At 37.7% G+C, this 21,926-nt stretch overlaps 2 protein-coding genes across 3 annotated transcripts; one reads left to right on the top strand and one right to left on the bottom strand.

The window, feature by feature from the left end:
• Positions 1–7: 7 nt before the first annotated feature.
• LOC135470468 (S-phase kinase-associated protein 2-like) lies at positions 8–10,376 on the bottom strand. 2 transcript variants are annotated; one of them, XR_010444392.1, is made up of 12 exons: positions 10,274–10,376; positions 8,666–8,879; positions 7,644–7,809; positions 7,044–7,152; positions 6,511–6,625; positions 6,041–6,096; positions 5,574–5,708; positions 4,973–5,071; positions 4,432–4,559; positions 3,093–3,255; positions 648–2,558; positions 8–582 (listed from the first exon to the last, which is right to left on the bottom strand). XR_010444392.1 is itself a non-coding variant. In XM_064749434.1 (11 exons), exons 1-11 carry the CDS (start codon positions 10,342–10,344, stop codon positions 2,363–2,365), a joined length of 1,452 nt encoding a protein of 483 aa, XP_064605504.1. In that variant the 5' UTR covers positions 10,345–10,376; the 3' UTR covers positions 619–2,362. The 2 variants fall into 2 exon arrangements, 1 of the variants encoding a protein (XP_064605504.1); XM_064749434.1 differs by lacking the exon at positions 8–582 and having other exon boundaries at positions 619–2,558.
• A 42-nt stretch (positions 10,377–10,418) lies between these two features.
• On the top strand, positions 10,419–19,057 carry LOC135471315 (holocytochrome c-type synthase-like). The gene is made up of 6 exons (XM_064750496.1): positions 10,419–10,490; positions 11,195–11,405; positions 11,983–12,130; positions 13,333–13,453; positions 14,483–14,566; positions 17,914–19,057. The coding sequence occupies exons 2-6, from the start codon at positions 11,205–11,207 to the stop codon at positions 18,209–18,211; spliced, it is 852 nt and encodes a 283-aa protein (XP_064606566.1). The 5' UTR covers positions 10,419–10,490; positions 11,195–11,204; the 3' UTR covers positions 18,212–19,057.
• Positions 19,058–21,926: the final 2,869 nt, after the last annotated feature.

The raw sequence follows: 21,926 nt of genomic DNA, 5'->3' as shown, positions 1-21,926 counted from the left end.
ACATGAATCATGATCAAATAATTTTATTTTTCTTAAAAAGATGACAAATGATAGAATACAGTGGTAACTATGAACAAGACACTTAAATTAATTAGTGTCAACATTCAGTTGAGTTTATAAAATAACAAAGTCAGAAGTGATAAGCATACAATGTCACTGCTTCAGCGGGAAGGCACAATTCATCTGCTAAAAGATATTAACAGAACCCGCATTTGGGATCAAATGGTTAAATACTAGTATCACAATTTGCAATGAAGATTATCAAATGATTTAAATAGATCCACAGGGGCCCTAATTTAAAAGTACATCATTCTCAATCTGACAATGATAATGTCATTTGTTATTTACCCTGAGGAAGACAATGGGATTCCCTTTGCAGATATGCCTGCTGCATATGTTCCTGTTTAATCCAATCAACAAGTTATAAGGAAATCACAAAATGGGTCTACCAATTCATTGTAAATGGTCACTCCAGGTGCGTTCACTCTGTTGGATACAATGTTAAGCCTCTTTCAACAACATATACATGTAGTGTCCCTATCACTAAACCTACAGTTTCAGTGTCCCTATACAGGCAGTTGGCTTAACTCTAAGCACGACACCACACACCTGTACTACAATTTCAGTGTCCCTCCACATGCAGTTGCCTTAACTCTAAACATGACACCATGCATCTGTACTATAGTTTCAATGTCCCTACACATGCAGTTGGCCTAACTCTAAACATGACACCATGCATCTGTACTATAGTTTCAGTGTCCCTACACATGCAGTTGCCTTAACTCTAAACATGACACCATGCATCTGTATTATAGTTTCAGTGTCCACATACATGCAGTTGGCTTAACTCTAAACATGACACCATGCATCTGTACTATAGTTTCAGTATCCCTACACATGCAGTTGGCTTAACTCTAAACATGACACCATGCATCTGTACTATAGTTTCAGAATCCCTACACATGCAGTTGGCTTAACTCTTAACATGACACCATGCATCTGTACTATAGTTTCAGTGTCCCTAAACATGCAGTTGGCTTAACGTGGAGTATTACACAACATACCTGTACTATTGGTCCACTATTCCTAAACATGAAATTGGTTAGAATGTAAAGCATCATGGAAAACCATACCTGTACTCGACTTTCAGTGTCATCAAGTTATTGATTTTACAATAATTAGGTACATTAAACTTTATAAATAGTTGAGATCACAATTGTAACTGGAACATGGAATGATGCCATCAACAATACATGCCTTAACAACAACAGAGATTTATTCTCTGCAAAATGAAGTGAGGAGAAATGATCATGCAAGTTATGTATCAAAATGACTTGAGTTTTACACATCAATATAGTGACTAAGAACAAATTTCATTCAAAAATAGATAGGACTTCTCATAATTGAAGACAAAACAAGTCATCATGAATTGCAATAATTGAGGAAACAAGAATACATCTACTTTACAGTCAACCCTGAGTAATTCATGACAAAAAAATAACTAAAAAGACAAAGTAAATCAAACAAAATTAAAGTAAACTGCAAATTCAGAGCTGATAACAACACGGTTTAAAAGTGCATGATCAGGCTTCTATGTGCAATGTAATTTTGAAACGAAAATGGAAAACGTCTAGAAAGTGAATTGACTAAACTTGAACTATGATAATGTCCAACCTTCCAAACTGAGGAATAATCTCAAAAATGTTTCACTTATACGACAGCGGCCAGCATTATGGTGGGAGGAAACTGAGCAGAGCCCCGGGAAAACCTGCAACCATCCGCTGGTTACTGACAGGCCTTCCCACTTACGGCCTGAGAGAAAGCCAAGATGAACTGGACTTGAACTCACATTGGTGCAGGGCTCCTGGCTCATTGTGCCATGCTGGCGTGCTAACCCCCTTGGCCACGGAGGACCAAGCGTTAAGTGAAATGTTACAATGAAAATATGAAAATACAGAGTAAACCTCAAGGAAAAATATAGTGTGACAAATCTTTGAGAAGTATCATACATTTTACATAGCTCAACTTCATTAATTATCGAATGTATATCAACATGTTATGTCGTCCAAATTGCATAACCAAGGAGCAAAAGTGTCATGTCAAGACAATACTAAAGTAATTGTACGTAGCCTTCATGCACCATGCCAAAAACACATTCATGTCAACATTGTTGTCCATCATACATTAACTAGCATTCCTTGACTGTCATACAAACATACAAAGCGGCACTGACCGGGCAATATAAGTTACAATGCCATAAGAGGTATCATCAACAACAACAACAAAAAAATGAAATGCTTTTGTGAAGTGGTTCTAAGCTGCCAAGAGTAAACTGAGTAAACTATCTTTGTTAGTGGCAACGCTAAACATTGGTGTCTCGGACCCGCATTCCCCACAGGCTGGTACGTCGTATCCCGGTGGTGGGGCGAGCTATGCTAGAGAAGGGGAACTTGTTGATCTCAATCCTAGGCATGCTTTCTCGCAGCTGTTGGAGGGGAGCTTCACGTAGCATTCCAAACATATCCACAGCAAGGAGAGTGACAATCTTAGTTAACACCCTGGAAGAATGAATGAATGAATGAATGAAAGCTTGGGGTTTAATGTCATACTTAACAATTTTTCAGTCATGACAAAGAGGAGTCATTAGAACACCCTGAAAAAAGTCAAGATCAGACAACAAATGAACATTCTTAGTGAACGCTGATAGAGGTAATTCACTTGTGGTTAAATGATACAAACCTAAGCATCTTTTTTACATTTATAATATTCATAATCTATAAAAACTTTATGACATTAGATGCTAAAACAAAACTTTTGCAAAATTTTGATGTTAGATATTTTAACAGATGATCTGTCAGTGTAGTTTATGAAAAAAATCAAGCATTAATCTCATTAAACTGAAAATGACAGTAGGTGAAAAATACACTGTATCTAAATCTGCCACTGAGTATCATGTAAAAAAAAAAAAAAAAAAGATTTTGAAGGATGAAATCAGCTAACTTTGAAATAAAAATTGGAATTTTAAACTTGGCATATATATTTTGATCGGCAGGTTAATAGGCAGCAGATTGGAAGGCAAGAGTGATTCTTACGGTAATGAGGCTGGCATGATATGGTAACATCTGCTGAGGGCGACGTACTCCAGACCATGCAGGTTGTTGGCTATGTGGTGTAAGGCGTTACAGGTGAGGGCAGTGGCGTCACTCAGGTCAATCTCCTTCAGATGAGGGCAGGTGTCCACCAGGTGGGAAACATCTGAAACAGGGAACCATGCACTGCTTTAATGGACGTGTTCCTCACTTTATGCAATGATAACTTCATGGAATTTTTCACTGACTATGTATGGATTGCAGTACAGCTGTCTGTAAAATCAGTCATACTCACTACAAAAATTGCCCTTAGTCATTGACACATAACACAAGCTCTACGCATGGATGTGTTGGAAGTCTATATTATTGCTAGGAAAATGAAGTGAGAACACTTTTTTTCCAATTCACAATGTTAACGTAATGTTTCAAATATTATGACGTCGTCCTAGGCCTTTAGTTCTTGGTGTCAAAACTAAGCTTATGGAGTTTAACATTATGAATTAGAAAAAGTATTCTAACTGCATTTTCCTTGTAATAATATGGACGTTCAACATGTCAATGTGTAGAGCTTGGGTTGTTACATGTCACTGGCTGAGGGCAATTTTGGGAGCGAACAGGACTGATTTTACAGACAGCTGAATACAGGCGACTCTGAAAGAAATAGGTTATAGTTGGCGAAGGCATGTTAACTTCTTACACACATGCATGTTTGTGTATCTATTTTATTGGTGTTTTACACAGAAGATTTCAATAATATAATGGCGGACAGCATTACTGTGGGCAGAAACTGAGCATAGCCCAAGATTAATCCACGATCATCTGTTGGATGCTGGCAATGATTGAGTCGACCTTCTTTCACTTAATACCATCGCAAATCCATAAAAAAATGTTGAAAGTTGCACATTCAATGGAATTTAAGATCTTAACTATTAAGCTTCAAGGGGCCTCCGTGGCTCAGTCGGTTAGCATGCTAGTGCAGCATAATGACCCAGGAGCCTCTCACCAATGCAGTCGCTGTGAGTTCAAGTCCAGCTCATGCTGGCTTCCTCTCCGGCCGTAAGTGGGAAGGTCTGCTAGCAACCTGCGGATGGTCGTGGGTTTCCCCGGGCTCTACCCAGTTTCCACCCACCATAATGCTGGCCGCCGTCGTATAAGTGAAATATTCTTGAGTACGGCGTAAAACACCAATCAAAAAAAAAAATTAAGCTTCAAAGTGTTCATTGTCCATTTGTTTTTTACTGTGTACTGCAATAGGTACTAGAGCTTGAATTCTGTACTTCCAAGTCCCAAGTTGACCAATCATCTGTTGAACTGCATTTAACTGAAACTGATGTAAGTATACCTTCATCCAGCAGTTTTTCTCTACAGCCACTCAGATTAAGCTTGCACAATGTTTGGGGCAAACACATCACCAAATACATCAATGTTTCTCTACTCAGGGATGTCCACGCCAAATTGATAGATTCCAACCTGAAAACAGCAACAACAAATAAGAGTCTTTGTAAAGAAAGAATGACAAACACAAAAATGCATTTTTGAAATGCCATGTCAATATATAAATGAAGTCACTATCTTGGAGTCTGTTCGAAACCTAACAAACGTGCCTGTAATAAAGTCATTTGTGAATTTCGTGCTTTCTGAAATCAGAGGACTGGTCTTACAGGTAAGTTAGATATCAGAAAATGTATCAACACACGGTAACTGCAATTTTTTTTACATCAGATATAAAGTTCATTGCAGATGTGCCTTTTTTGCTGTAGCTTAAATAACACTTTTATTAAATCACAATGATGCATTTCCTTGTATAAAAACAACACCATTTTTACACTGCTATTTTACTGATAGCACTATGGTTTCATTCAGCCTATCACACATGTACTCACTGTTTACAGTTTCCAGCAATTCCTATCAGACCCTCTGTTGAGATTCCTTGGCACATGCATAGATTCAGGGTTTCTAAGTAGACATTCTCTCCTATATGTCTGTAAATATTAAAAGTATGGAGCAGATGTCAGTTAATCATTTTGATCCTTACAAAGAAACAGCATTATAGGGGTATCACACTGCCTTCATAATTCTCAAAACCACTGATAACAAAAGTCAGTGGATACAACAGTTGACATGATGATATCTGTTGTTTTGATGGCCAATACTTCTTCTGACCAGAACGCAATCATTTTCAACACTTAATATTATTCACATGGAGATTGATAAAGATAAATTAAATTTAATGTGTTTTGATACCTCACCCAAGAACTTTTTATTTATCAGGTATTTTTGTGGGTGGAAAATAAACTACAGGCTTTGCTCAAATAAGCTGGCATGTACATGTAGGCTAAGTGGTAACGGTCTTCAAGAAAGAAACTTATGAACACAAAAATCAGGTACTGTACGATTTTCAGGGCCAATCTTACCACCAGGTATGCCTCAGGAAAAAACAAGATAATAATCTCTAACGTTTTTAAAACTCTAATGTACACATACCTGCAAACTGTGTCATTGAGCACACAGTTTTCTAGGCTTATCTTTTTCAAATCTCGGCACACACCAAACATCTCTGATAAGCCTTCTGTGGATATATCAGCCATGCTGAGGTCTAAATACTGAACTTTACACATGCTGCAGATTGAAAGAAAAGAAACAAAACATTCAACAGACAGTTGTAACCATAAAGATTTATCTTCCCATGACATGGCATGGACATTATTATTAATTCAAGTAAAACACACTTTACAGAGTTGTATTGAACAATGTGATATGAAACCTGTAAGAATATCTCGTAATCTGAGGACAATATACAGCTGTGAGAGGAATAAAATGTGCTGAACCAAGGGCCTGTTTGTATTGTTCGAAATGTGTGTGCTGATTTATTGCTTATGGACATACAGAAAAGTGGAGTGTGCCTATATCAGACACTGATCTTGGGTAATGGTAAGGCAAGGAAAACTTACTTAAGTGTTCTAAATGCTGATGTGAAGCCAGTGTGGGTAAACAAAGGAGTCATTATCTGAAGGAAGAAAACATAAATCAAAGAGGGTGAACTTCTACAAAGATAAAATTCATCAAGACAACATCACAGACTGTAACAAGGCTTATGAGAAACCCAACATTTAAATTCATATTGAGCAGCTGAAAACTGATATCAGCTTCCCTCAAACATAAAACCTTACTCTGAGGCTACATATACACTTGTACAGTGTCCACACTCACAATACCTCGCCCTACTTCATAGCTGTGGGCTAAAAGGTCTCTCATCAAGTACAATTGCATGGTGTGTACATCAAATCCTTCTTTCACCAACTACACACGGTATAAGGGTATATCTAAAATATTTTTGAGGTTTACAATACTGGCCCTAAAAATGTATATTTCTTATTCACTTCTTTCGTGATATCATTGCTTTGCGTTTTTTAAGTCTCACCTCAGCACGTGTCAGCCTGAGTATATGTACCCCTCTGTTCAAGACTTTACCCAAAACTCCAGCTTTCAAAAATTTGTCAGCTAGGTCAATTCTCTTCCATAAACTCTCATCAAGTCTGAAAAGCACAACATGTATGAATAAAGTTTATTCTGCAGACCGATAAAATTTAAGATTTGCTTTCAGTATGTTAGACAGACTTTACTGAAAGAATGATTTCATCAACCCATAAACTAAATGTTACAAATTATCTCTTCATGGTTGTGCCTACATGACATATCTTTATATGTAGACACACCAAACACATGTACATGTAATCATAAATTGTACACATGTACATGGGCTAAATTTGGCTTGAAATGTTCTCAAATGATCAATTGAAAATGTAAATCGAGGATGTGCCCAGATTTGTATAATTTAAAGCCCTGATATCAAAATGAGATATAAGAATGGTCAGATTGTGAAGAAGAATTCCAGGAAGCATGAAAGCCACATAGTACTTTATGGAGTAAAACTAATAGTTAATAATTACATACACAAGACTACTCCATCTTTTGCACACTCTAGAACACCTAGATAGGACAAACTTTGGGAGCCATCGGAAAACATTCAGAATCATCTCATCTGACAGTCGACCAAAGTGATCTGAAAAGCCAAAAGGATACATTTTAAACAATTTGTGAACTTTTCAATGAGCAGAGCTCATTTTACACTTTAAGTGGCTCATGTTGAAATATAAGTTAAAATAACATTATAAATACGAACCTGAAATGAAGCTAGCAACAGATTCAGAGAATGTATATCACCCAACGGAAAAGTTATCACCAATAAACAAATAAAACTTGTAATCTAGTTAAATCTAAAAGACCTAAACTAATACCACAGTTTTACAGCTATCGACCTACTTACATAGCTTACGAAAGAATATTGCCCTCGAGTAAACATCCATTCTTGCCAAATCATGCTCTAAATAGTAGTGCACTCTACACCATAGCCTGACAGGAAAACCACACCACAATGTGCCTACAATTCCCTCACTGCCCCCATCTTGTCTGTTCACTTTAAAGTTTTGCCATATGCTGACAAGCCTTAATCACTGCCATGGTTTTTTTTTTTTTTTTTACATTTTTGCATACCTTCATCCTCATAAACATCTTTGACACGTCTACACAAGAAGTTGTCATCATTCCTAAGGATTCCCTCTAATGTGTTCACCTTTGACGTGTCCACTGGTGGGTTATAAAGGCGAGCCTGATCATCCTGAACAAGCCGATTTTGTCTCTCCTGCAAAACTCTGGGAGCCTAAGCGACACAAAAAAAGAAATAAATAAACAGAAAAGAAAACTTAGTTTTAAGCTTTTGTTCCAATTTAATTCTGAAAACTGTAAAATTTGTGATAATCCACAAAGAACAATTCATTCCATTTTGAGCACATAAACATTGTTAAGGATATAAACACAGAACAATGAAATAAAAGTAAACAATACCACCTTTTTACCTATTGTGAAATTACAGGTGCGTAAAATGTTTATGACAACTCCTGATGAGAATTATTTTGCTTATTTTTCACTCTCCTATAAACTACCGGTACACAATAAATGACAAGGAACGTGTTAGGGAGATGTTTCGCCAACCTGATTTAGTCAGAGAAGCAGATCCAGACATGTATAACAGTTTGTAACATACAGGTCATACACAAGTAACATGTATTTAGCTTTACATGTTTTACACTAACTGTTCTCCAAGGTCAATTTTCCCCAATCTTACTATTCATTTTATTATAATTATTTGATTGGTGTTTGAAGCTGTGTTCAAGAAGTTTTCACTAACAAGATGATGGTCAGATTTATGGGTGGAGAAAACTGGAATGACAGGAGTCAACTAGTGACCTTTGTCAGATACTGGACAAACCTCTTTACTGAAGCCAAACATCAAAAGCTAGATCTGAACACGCGACCTCATTTGGCCAAGGGCCCGGTGGTCACTGCAAGCCACCTGGCCATCTGGGCCACTGAGTCCCCTTATTCATTTTAATATCGAGCCATACATGTTTGCGTATAAATTTCAATTACTTGTAATTCTGAAGTGGACCTGGAGACTAGGGAAGAAATAAATGATTGTGCATTGATACAAGATCACAAGCACTTCCAGCACTGACCTGAGGCACAGTCTGTTTGGGTTCGGATATTAGATTCAGGGCAGGTGTTTTTTCTGTAACAAGAGGCATGGAATCCAAGCTGTTTTCAGCACTTGATAGAGGCTCCACACCCATCTCATTATAGATGTGATTGGATAGATTTGGATCTACATCCCATTTCATCCGAGTCTTCCTGGACAAGTGACCATGGCATGGATCCTCTGCAGCTCTCTTCCTAAAAACCAGGAAACAAGATGGTATTTAAAGCTAATCTAGAAATGCAGGAGTTATACTAGTTCACGGCATGAAAAATGAAGGTCTAGGGACTGGACTGGTGAATTGTGATGATGTGGTCCTTTCATGACCTATCACAAAGCAGATGATCGGAGGTTACCTACCAGGTAACACACTATTCATACTTGTAATTCTAGACAAACTGCTCAATCAACACTTTCTGACATTCATGCCATGTCAAATACAGCTTTTTTAATTTAGGCACCATTTTGGTAGCCTAATTTGGGCTAAAATATTTTCAGATATTATGGAACCTGAACTTAATACCTTACAATATACCAAATTACTGTGAAGAACTACTAATAAATGTTTGAACTGTCAATGCACATGAACAAAGGGGTTTTTTTTTTTACACAATGTTGAATTTCACCAGTTGGACAACAAGCTGGCATTCTCAGGAATCCATCTCTTTTAACATTCTGATTCATCAAAATTAAGAAACTACAGTACTCAAAATAAATGGAATGTAGTATCACCATTATGAAATGTTGAAATGAAGTCAGTGGCTTGTACTATTACACTACTTTGAGCAGAAGACCTAGGGTCTAGCAAAAAGATGTAAGAAAAGGGAAGCCATAATATTATTTAAATCCATGAGAGTTGTATCCAGTTGTAAAGATTGGGCTGATGATTTGTTAGTCACCTACAACACGTGTTTTTTTTGTTGTTGTGAAAAGCAGGTTCTTCAATGAATTGGCGCAACTCTACTATGTCACTGTGACAACAACGTCATCTTAAGAGGTCTCGATGCCATTGGGGAGGAATACTCCAGAACATCAGGCCATTCAAAAGGCAGCATTTATAAATTTATTAAGTAGTAAAGTTTAGGGTGGTGCACTTGTTTGTGTTGCAGAGCCACTTCTCACATCTTCATTCATCATAGAGAAAAGCAGGGTCTTTAATGAACTCACATCATATCCTCTACAATGTGACCAAAACAGCACCCTAAACTTTAGTATTACAGAGGGCTCCCAACAGCCCTGCCCTAATTATCCTCGCCATCTCCAATTGCAACAGGAGTTCATGTTTTCTGGAGATTTCTTCTACTGCAACAATCCCAACCTTTCATTTCTCCGTTTACCAGCAGTTGCTTTCAGGACGTACAGATACGGATCAACATAATTTAGTCAAATAAATGGAAACGCAGAAGCAGTATGAGCAACTGCACCAGAAAAAAAAAATGACAAAACACTGGCCCAGATGGGTTACTGCCGTAGTGGCGCCTAAACGTTACAACCAAATGGAAAGGAATTGCTTATTTCCTCCAGAAAACTAAATTAAGTGGATACCCTTGTGGTGAATTTTATGAATTCTAGCACACTAGCGTTCGAATACCTTGAAACTGGACCAACATTTTCTTTGTCAACTTCAGCTGTAGAATTTTTTGAGAGCTTTGTCTTTCCCATTTTCGTCTTTACCGCCAACCTTTGCCGATCGGCCCAACTTGACCAGTCTCGAGATTTGATTCTGCACGCATGCGCAAACCAATAATACACCGGAAGTTTCAGAATTAGCAGACGGCTCCTCTTTCTGCCAAGTAGAGGCAGAAAAGGTCAGTAGATGAACCTAAGTTTGGTTAAAGAGGGATAAGAATGTGTGTCTTTTTCATAAAGTGATGTTTAAGTTCGTGATAAGAGGATACTGTTGTTTAATCAATTCTTTTCATTTGCGGCACATGCGAAATACGAAATTTAGGCACCGTATGGTACGCTGGTAGTGGCATGAATAAATACGCATTACTAGTATAGGCCTACCGTCCCGGGAACGCATTGATTTATTTAGTAAACCTGTGGTTGCCTTATCATGTTGATGAAAAACGTAACACTTCACACAATTTAATATCTGGGTATATCAGAAATAGTCTTAACAATAAATATGTAGGCCTAATCATTAACTGTGATGTAATAAGCACAATACGCATATCACGGTTCTCTAGCTCTGTAGAGCAGTGATTACGTATAATATCACAGCCCTGGCGTGATCCACTATCTTACCTTGAACACCTCCATACTTCCCCTTCAGACAGTCAGAAGTAACAATGGAGATTGATGAAATATGCAGTTTTTGTTGAATTAAAGTGCAGGAAATCAGCAAGCTGGCTTCAAAATTAAAAGTTCTGAAAATGTGATCTACCAGTTAACTTTTTTTTTTTTTAATTGAAAAACTAGAACAAGCAAAGATGTCAGGTCTTACATTAGTATAGCGCTGTTCTATGCCGATTACTCACACTATTTGTAATGTCATTTCTACTTTTAGTTTTTGCAGAATGGGCTCTTCAAACTCCTCTCAGAACAATGTTAATCCAGCTCAAGCCACAATTGACAGTAAGACAGCCAGAGAGGCAGCACTTGGTATCAACACAAATCAGAACTATCCCAGTGAATGTCCCATGCATCAAGCTAATCAAACACCATCTGGCTGCCCAATGCATCAAACTAACACAGATAATGTCAACTTGGACAATATGGTAAATAAACCTTCATTCACCATGTATTTGGTGTGATTTTTAATAAATCCATAAATATTACCATAATTCAGATTTAATACATGTGTTTGGTTATAAACAAAGAACTTACAGTGAAATAAATTTATAAGACGTGCATCATTTCCTTATTTAGAACATTATTATGCAAAGACGATAAATACCAAGGGGTGGTATCAAATATCCACAATACAAAAATGTTTTCAAATACCCTATTTTCTGAAAACAAAAGATTAAAAAAATAACTTAAGACAATGTCTGCAAATAAGTTTTCATGTTCTATTCCTCTGATTTTGGCATCATTTTTATGTTTTCGTCTCCTTTAAATAAGATATATTTTTAGAAGTACTGTAGTATTGCAAAGTTGTCTCCCATCCATTGATGATGGAACAAGTAGATACATTATACTCGTAAAGGCTCCTGAGTTATGGCATGAAGGAACTAAAAGCAGGGTTATGTTGCCTGATGAATGTAATATACAAAGGAGAAATGGACTCATTATATTCTGAATGCATTAATGTCTGCCAGTGATCTGTAAGTGGTTATGCATTTATTTCATCAGATGCCACCACCTAACCAGCGACCAGCTCCTGATCAACCATTCCCTTTACCAATAAACAGACAAGTATCATCAATCCCGAAGGCAGATTCCAATGAAAACTGGGTATATCCCTCACCACAAATGTTCTGGAATGCAATGTTGAGAAAAGGCAAGTTTAACAGCATACACAAGCTTGGAAATAAGGACGTGTCCTGCATCCAATCATATTTTGACATTCGCCAAGTATTTGGTACAGGACAGCTGCCACAATAAATAACATTGTAACTTTTTGGAAATGGGATTTGCTTGGATGTGAGTTGCCAAACATCTCCAGCACCAATTTAAAAATTATTTAGGCTTGATCCAAAAGGTTTCATAGTTTATTTTCATGTCAAACAAGTACTTTTTTGTGGTACATGGTTTAACAGCTTTACACATTAGAGTTTTAGTTTCCTGTCAGAGGCTGGATAGCAGTGGTACATGTATTTACCCTAATACTGGAAGGAAATCAGCAGGAAACTTGGTTAACTTCAGGAATGTGAGACACATCAGGTTTCTAAACTTCTACCTGTTGTCAGCTTGGTAAGAAAAGGGAAAATAGAAAATGATGCCACTCAAAGTATCAAGCAATTTACTGTTATGATTTTTTCTGGGCTATAAAAGGCATTTGAAATTTATTTCTTGTAACGAATTTCAGACAGTTTGATCTTGACAATCCCTTCAACGATGATTTAGTACTTTAATGCTGATTGCCTGCCATTATCTGCCTTTCCAAAATGTATTGGTGCCTTTTTGTTGTGAAGTGTCCGGATTTTTCACTTGTGAGGTTTCTGGATTTTTACTTCATTGAATTTTAGAACTCTTAGTTTTAGAGCTTCTAATGTTTTTTTCACAAAGTGTGTGGAGAGATTGTTGTTTTTGGGGGGGGTGAGGGGTATTTAAACAGATCAGTTACTGTGTCAAAAGTCAATATTCTTGTCAGGAAAAAAAATCATTAATTTTTTAAAATTATTTTATTATATTATTATTATTAAGAGTGGTTTTTGTAGTGTTATTTAAACAAAAGCCCTTTTTTAATGTGCACAATATATAATTTTGTGGAAAATATGTAATAGATCTGTTTTAGTCTCCACACGTAGTTTATATGATATGCTTTGCGTTCTGGCTTCAAGTTAAATTTTGAGCAGCATGTCAGTGTCAAGGCCTGTAGTAGGCTGTACTATATATTCTACTTGCTTAACTCAAACCGATAGAGCACATGTATAAGCTGGCACTATATTCATATTTACCGTTTTAGAGACAATGGCATGTCAAAGTGAAGTGTAGATTCTTTTGTGCCTCACAGTTTTTTGCTTTTTATCTACCCTCCAGGTTGGCGATGGAAAGAAGATGATGTCAAACCAGAAAATATGGATGCCATTATCAGGATTCATAATGCGAACAATGAACAGGCCTGGGAAGAAGTTCTTAAGTGGGAGGCTCTCCATGCCAGGTAAGAAACAAATAATATTGCTGACTTCTGCTCATGTTATTGGGGGGCCTCCGTGGCTCAGTCGGTTAGCACGCTAGCGCAGCATAGTGACCCAGAAACCTCTCACCAATGTGGTCACTGTGAGTTCAAGACCAGCTCATGCTGGCTTCCTCTCAGGCCGTACGTGGGAAGGTCTGCTAGCAACCTGCAGATGGTCGTGGGTTTCCCTCGGGCTCTGCTCAGTTTCCACCCACCATAATGCTGGCTGCCGTAGTATAAGTGAAATATTCTTGAGTAAGGCGTAAAACACCAATCAAAAAAAAAAAAAAAAAAAAAAAATCATCTTATTGGGAGTACAAATCTAGAGAGGATTGATGCTGTATTATGACATTACATGGGTTACACTGAATGCACCAATGACAGTTGTTAATCATAATTTCCAAATACACTTTTAGGTTCATACACTTTGCCAACTCTGACACCATTAAAACTACTTTTTGTTTTGTTTTCGAACATCTGTAAAAAAATTTCATATTGCTTGGATATGTGAGATAATCAACAGTTTGATTTCAAAACAAAAATCTGTACAGTGTATTAAACACAGTCTTACAGTTTTGACATTCTAAGTTTGGACACTTTTGAAAGGGTGCTCTGTATGGCTAATTGGTATACCTGTATGTTATATTTGCTTCATTGTGAAATGTTTGTTGTAAGATAAAGGGGGAAAATGAAGAAGGACACGTAAAAAATTACTCATCAGCACATAGCCTATAAAGTGCAGATTTGATCTCATCAGTGGTCTATTGCGTTTAAAGTTGAGTGGTAAGCTTTTGTGTTTTTATTTCCATAATAGATGGAACTGAGCTGCCAACTCTTTGTCAAAGTAGTTGTTGTTTTACACTCACATTTCATGCACCTTATCAGTTATGACAATATCAGCAGACATATAATATAATCACAAACACTACAGCTGTTTATTAGATTTCCTCTGTCAGTTATCATTCTGTACCAAGGGCCAGATGGGTGAGAATTGTTCATTTTTCCCCCCAGGGAATGTGGTAATCCAAAACTGAAAAGGTTTGGCGGAAAGGCTACACAGTTCTCTCCAAGAGCCCGGATACGGCATTGGCTGGGGTAAGTACATATGTGAAGATATAATACAGAATTGTGAACTAACAGTGTGAGTTGAACTGAAATACTGGTACATGTATTTATAAACCGTACATGTATTTGTTATTCATTGACACAGACTTGAGGATGAGTATAAAAAAAAAATCATTAAAACTATACTTATTGAGCCTAACCTGAACCTCTTTTAAAAAAAGGGTGCGGCTGTGAAGGTTTTATTGGATTTTGAGAGAAGGCTTTTTTTTTTCTCTCTCCATGATAATGAGAGAGTGATGTGGGCAACAATGAATTTTTTTTAGGGTGGCCTAAATAACTTTAATGTGGCTGCTCCTTACTCCCCTGCTATGCACATTTTGTGGCTGGCCAAGTAGTCTAATGGGTTGTTTCATACAGACTGGTCAAGCGCTCGCTTCGGGAGCGGCAGATCCAGGTTCGATCCTGGGTTAAGTCCTGAGACTTCGTTCAGCATGAAGGGGATAGTGCAATGACTGGTTGACCCGTATCAGTATAATGGCTCGGGCGGCGCGGCTTATTTGCCTCCGGTAAGCCGTCTCAGTGAAGCAGCACTAGATAAAAGAGCGGTGGAAATCCGTAATGCAACTTTACATGCGCATTACATGCACTCTGAGGATTCCTGCGTTGTCATATGACTGAAAAATTGTTATGTACGACGTTAAACTCCAAGCACTCACTCACTCACTCCTTCATACAGACTTCATCACTGGAGACAAGTGTTTGAATCCAGCTCTTACTGCACCGTTTCTGATTAGTTATCAGTAGAGTGGTCATCTACCTGGTAGGGTACATTTTTTTCCTTACTGTTGACCATGGTTATATTAAAGTGAAGTTCTCTTGAATGCAGACATTAATTAAATAAACTAATCACACTTAATACACAGTAACTCAGAGAACATACGCATGTATGCAATGTGTTTTGTTGAGACCGAGGCTACTTTTTGGGGATGATGTACTGACTGTAATAATTGAAATGACATAAAATTTCTTCCACGACTAGGTTGCATATTTTGCCGGTTTCTGAGAGTTCTGTAGATCTTAAAAAGGTGTTTTAGAAAGTAGGATGATTTCCTACTGGTTAAATATAACTTGTAGTATCAAGTGTACTCTCTTGTGACATTTATTTACCTCTAAATATTCACTTTTGGTGGCAAAAATTTTAGGGTCTTTCTCAGCCGGGGTAGCAGTTGTGTTGTGGCGTGATTGAAATATTCCTTGAAGTCCTTGCCACATGTTATGGTTTGAAATAAATTAGCTAAAATTTTATGGATCAATACCAGTATTTTTGGTCGCTTATGATATGTTTATTTTTGTCCATTTGAAAATTTCTCCATCAACACACTTTCAGCATAGGCACACATATGCTTTCAAGTGTTTCTTTAAATAAAAACTATACTGACATGTAGTTGGCATCCATTTATGTTGATCTGCCAACATGATTGGATAATATCCTGATGAACAATCATCCAATCCCACATATTAGCACAGTGTTCATTGTGATGATAAAAGATGGCATGATTACATGGCGGTGTTAAGGAAGCAGTGCTAGGGGTACTCAGTAATTAGGATTTACCTAACAGCAGAATGAACCTGTCCTCGCACCTTGATAACAGCAAAGCTTGGTAACGATTCCTACCTGAATGTGGGTTTGTGCGTTACTATAGAAACAGGCAAGCTGGTGGCGTGGAGTTGATGAAGTAAATTGGAGGAATTGACAGATATACAGTAGACTGCGAGGGTAATGGTGTGGCTGATATAGCTCTGGGTGACTTCATTGAGCAAGCGGTCAGGTTGATGGATGACACTGTGTAAGCTGGCTGCTGGTAATCCTGATGTAATAACTGGTTAAAGGAGGTGGGAGAGGCTATGAATCAGAGGGAAGGACGAGGATTGTGTTAGTTACGGCTTGTCCTGACATGGCAGACTGTGCGGGGTGGGGGCAGATCTATCATCTGCAGACCCAAAGGGGATCAATCAAGAGGAGACTGCTACTGTAGTGGCTATGAGGAGAGAGGGCCTGTTAACATGGGCCATCTGTATTACACTTACAGATTGTTTAACACTGCCGCAGACTTATCTAATATTGACACAGATCCCACGCAAACCTGACAACTGAGTACATGCTGTGAATAATGTGTTATCTCTCTAAATGAAAAAAAAAAAAAGATTGTAGGGGATGTGACTGCAATTAGCTGGAGTTAATGGACTTGACCTTGTCTTTATCACAGCAGGAAAGATTTGTATAGATATTATTAAACCAAATTTGCAAATGTAGCAGAAGGGGAAAAAACTGAATATACAACAGCCTAGTTTATTAGACACTGATATATTACATAGTATATGTGAAAGCTATGAGCTTAAGCATGACATCTAGTAGCAGTCAGATATATTGACATAAAACTATATGAATATTATTCCCTCACTCGTGGACAACATGGTTACTCAGTGATAGGATATGCAAATATAATATTTGGTGTCAATAATCCTCTACAGGTATTGATGCCGAGCCCAATATGAGGATTATTGACACCATATGTTTGTGTATCCTATCACCGAGTCACCATGTAACGAATTTATCGTGCAAAGACCCATCAGTTTAGTGCAGAAGACCGATGTATAGGTGAACTGCTTCAGCGATGCCACCATTGGTGGACATTAACAAAGGGAGATAACCTACTCAGCAAATTTTACACCATCTGCAGGATTCAAGAATATATCTGTACCCCTTGTGACCGTTGATGTCTGATTCGGGATAAAATCATGTGTCTCTGTACAAGGCTGCATTTAAAGAATGTATAAAACTCCCAATTCGCTTGTTTCCAGACACACCATCGTGCATGATCTAAAAAAAAGTCACGTCCCAATCTGTCAATTTTACCATAAGGTGGTTTATAGAATGAAGGAAAGCAGTAAAACAGGATTGGAGTAATCTTTTGAATTTAAAAATAATGTTGTCCTTGTGGTAGTTTTATCCAAACCATGTGGTAAAGCAACATCATTTTGCGCTGTGACACTGGTCTGTAGTCATAATGATGTAACTAGAAATCTGCATTTTCAGCAATTAATCGATGATTTCTACACAAGAGAACATCAGTATTGAAATTTTCGCCTATTTACCTACAGAAAGACTTTGCATGGTGAAAATTTACTAAAGACAAGTCTTTCCTTATTTAGTGGAATGATAAAAGTTCACCTAGATGGTAAGAGTTTCCCAAAGGCGAAAACTGCAACATATATACAATGGTCTTTTATGTCAACATGATTAAGGCACAGTTCGATTTACCATGAATATAAAGGTACACATGTATAATTGAGTCTTTCTTTCTGTTGTCCCTCAGATACGAGTTGCCATTCGACAGACATGACTGGATTGTAGACCGCTGTGGGAAGGAGGTCCGTTACATCATTGATTACTACGACGGGGGCTCAGTGGACCCTAACACATTTCAGTTCACCCTTCTAGATGTGCGCCCTGCCCTGGACTCTCCAGGGGCGTTTTGGGACCGTACTAAGGTGGCTTGGTGGCGGTGGACCTCTAGTTTCAGCAGTGATTCTAACCCATCAGGAACCAAATCTGTTCCTCACTTACCCACAGGAGAGAACAGTGACACAAGGACAGCCAGCTCGGGCAGCTGATAAGTGAAGGTAGTGGAGATAAGTGGAATCATGCGTGTGAAGTACTGTCTTACTGAGAAACACTGTGCGAGGACAACAGGATTTGCTTCAAATGAATGATGGAGAGCGTGGGAAATTTCTTTTGAAACTGAAAACCGTTCAAGGCGCCTGAAGTGTATTGTATGTAGATAAGTCAAGGTCATGTATGTCTGAATTTTTAAGTTAAATTAGAATTTTCAGATGACATGGTTTTGATTACAACTTACTCTTATGTCTGGTAAGTACCTTATATTGTGAGCTGGAAGAAGGTGGGAGAAATTGCCAGGAACAGGGAGTACACATGCACAGTACATGTAGTAAACAGCAAGACACTTTTTCTCAGGTAAATGTGATAAAATTTTATGCGACTTTGAATCAGATGCAATTCAGAGATAATGACTTAATCCTATTAAACATTATTCTCTCAGTTAACAGCAATGCACCTGTAATTGAAGATGAAGCTAAAAAACCAAAAACAGTCTCAAATATTAAATTGGTTGGTTTCTTGTATGGTTTGTCAGTGCCGATTTATGTGTGTATTAGACTATACAGGAAAAGGCCAGTGAAGGGACAATTTTTCTCCAGATATCAGATATTTAACTTCTTCATAAATATAATATATCAGAATGTGTTGGTTTGTAAAGAAGAGTTTTGAATTGTTTTCTCACACAAAAAAGCCTTAAAATATAAGAAAACAATAGTCACTGTGAGATATAATTTATTGTTATATTTTGTTGCTTTTTTTGTTTTTCATTTCATTTTTTGGCGTGAAAGTTTTAATAAATGAGGAAACCTGTTATATACTGCTTTACCTGGTTTTCCAAATAAAACTCCCTCTCTCTTATCTTATTTGTGAGCTACTTTACCAGCAGCTTAAACGTTAGTCACATTGATCAAAGTGAAGTGTGAAACAACCATACGAAGGTGTAACTTTATATGTCCTTCAAGTCACCAAGATGCTCGTGTTTCACTCATCCAGAGCCAGGATGATGATATATAGTGAACAGGTGTAAGAGTGTAGTACAAAGCTTCCTGAAGGAGTTCAAACAGAACTTGAAAACGTGGGACTTACTTTTCAGTAAAGAAATTAAGGCCCCAGATGAATTGTTTGCATACCTAAACTGATATAAAACAGCGATCTGATTATGCATGTATTACATGTCCATTTTTTTTATGGCCTTGACGCCACAGCTGGTCACTTAAAAGCAATCTTAAATATAAAACTCAGGTTTTGAATGTTTAACCTTTTTTTCACTTGGATTTGCATATATACAAACAAGTCGGCGGAGATGTCCAAAACTTGCAATAACAGTCAGATATATAGTCCTGTACAAGTGAATCTGAAAGTTTTTGGGTGAAAGCTGCACCAAGTATTCTATTGAAGTGAAGCCGAAAGCCGTTCGTGATAGCTGGGAAAGAAAAGAAAAGAAAAGACGGATACAAAGTGGACTGCAATACAATACTATCACTAAAACTGACAATCTTGGTAGACACGTCAAGTATTATAGTGGTGAGTCTAAGGTCAGCATAGACCTACTTTGATAGGATGGAGTTTGGGCCACACGTCTGTTGTCTGCAATACGGCGTTGCAGTCTATGTATCAGCATTGGGAGAGGCTGCCTGTAAAGAGACACCCTTGTGATATGACGGAAAAGAAAACGGCAAACATGCCACTAATACAAACGCCCAAACGTCTACACTGAACATCCTCTTATTTGCTTGAATTTGTCTTCAATATTTGCTCTGTTTATTATTGTGGTTAAGGCCCTTTTTGCCAGTAAATTTTACTCGTGACAAAGGGTGCCTAATGTCAGAAGAAACTTAAAAAAGCACCGCACATTCGCAGGTAAAGCCTGTGGTAAATTCCCGGAAAGGAAAATGAAACATTTGAACTATTTCCCCCGGTTCTAATTTTGCACTTCTATTTTGGTCATTGTAAGCCGAATATGTAAGTCGCTTACAGTCTATAACTTGTACCGAAGGATTATATTAATGACTGTGGTGATAAATACGATTGACATGTTATTCCTGTAAAGTTGACGTTCATGTTTTTGCTGATCCTACATTCACTTGTCACGAAGAGAACAAAATTGGATTGTAAAGTATATTATAGCACAGAATATTATCAAAGGCGGACAGAAAAACTCCATATACAGTTCACAGCATTCGTGTGTTGTTCTTTCACCGCCAATGGCAACATTCATGTCCATAAGCATTAACCAAACAATAAACCTCTTTCATGTGTTTTTTTTTTCTGGAAAGACAAGATCCAAGTATAAATCACAAAAACAAAAAATAACTATTCAAGCAAGTAAACTAACAATCTGTGTGTTTTTTCCCAGTCCTGGAAGAGAACGATGCTTAAAGAGCTCTTAAACAGCTATAGGATTCAAGTTTGGTTTCCAGCCTCCCTCTTTATAATACTCGACTACCAGGGGCTTTTTTAAATTCCGGTCGATGTGTAACATTTAGAGATTGATTGCTTGGGTTATGTTTTGATTTAAAAGGCACACGTTGTCCAGTGCACAACTTAAGTATCACTAGCTAAATCCCTCGTGGACACACTGGTGTTACCTTATTCGCATAGTTTCTGTTTACGAAGATTAAAATTTATTTTGAACCGATCGTTGCCATCGGAACTGATCTTTCAAATACATCTTAGTTGTTACCAACGCTGCTCTAAACATTACAAGCCGACCACTTTGATATGGTTTTAGCTGTAAGGGAAGGTCGATACAGAGATGCACCTCTTAGGCAAGGTTTACATATGGCTAAGCGAGGAGGAAGATGCTTTTTGCAACATCGAGAGGTGTAGATGTATGAGGTCATCCTGTTTGTCATCGACGTATCAGTGTCATACTGTATCATACTTTTCCTTTTGTGTAGAATTGTGTTCATACTTTTTCAGTTATTGTATAGTTGGCAAGTCTTGTCTGTATAGCTATCGTCCGTGTCTTCTGGTTTATTTGTTTGTATTTTCATTCAATTTTTCGTTAACGTCCTACCTGAGAAGTTATACGATGGCGGTCAGTTTTATGAGAGGATAAAAGGGGAGTGTTTGGCGTAAACTGCTTGCTGATGAACTTTCCCACATGTGGTGTACATATTGGACATATTGATGGAAGCCGCTAGTGGTCTTCAACGAAATGAAGACTACAGGAGCGTTGAGGCATTGTCACCAAGGATTGAGAGCAGGGGAATCCCGTGCAAAAGACCGGATTTGAACTCACACTGAGTGTTTCCGGGCATTCTGGTTTAACACCTTGTTCTACTGTGTATATGTAAAGACAGGTATATACGATGTCCTGCCGCATATGCTTTGAAAAGTCTCCGAAGGTTAGTCATTCCATACAAGGGCAAGCATTTTCCAAAGAATTTGTCACATTTGTTGTAAAAAAAAAATGTTTTAGTGGAAGGCACAGTTGGAGAATAGTGCGAGTAGAGCATCAAAGGTATTACTCTCCTTATGCAGAGGACCGTAGCCGTAAGTCCATTGGTAGGGTACCGATAGGTTAGGACGATCTGGTTTAGAGAGACTACCAAAGTATAGAATTTATATTGTCTTCTTTCAAGGAAAGTATTTAAACCAATAATATAATCCATATTTTGGAATATATTCAAGTCAAAAGTTGTTTCAATCAAAAACTGGTCAAGAATGAGCGATGACACGTTTCTTGGTTTTGTGGCCTATCGTCAG

The sequence above is a fragment of the Liolophura sinensis genome, chromosome 7 (genome assembly GCF_032854445.1).
Source record: "Liolophura sinensis isolate JHLJ2023 chromosome 7, CUHK_Ljap_v2, whole genome shotgun sequence".
NCBI classification, from domain to species: Eukaryota; Metazoa; Mollusca; class Polyplacophora; order Chitonida; family Chitonidae; genus Liolophura; species Liolophura sinensis.
Note: the sequence above shows the minus strand (reverse complement) of the source record. Positions and strands in the feature narration are given on the sequence as shown.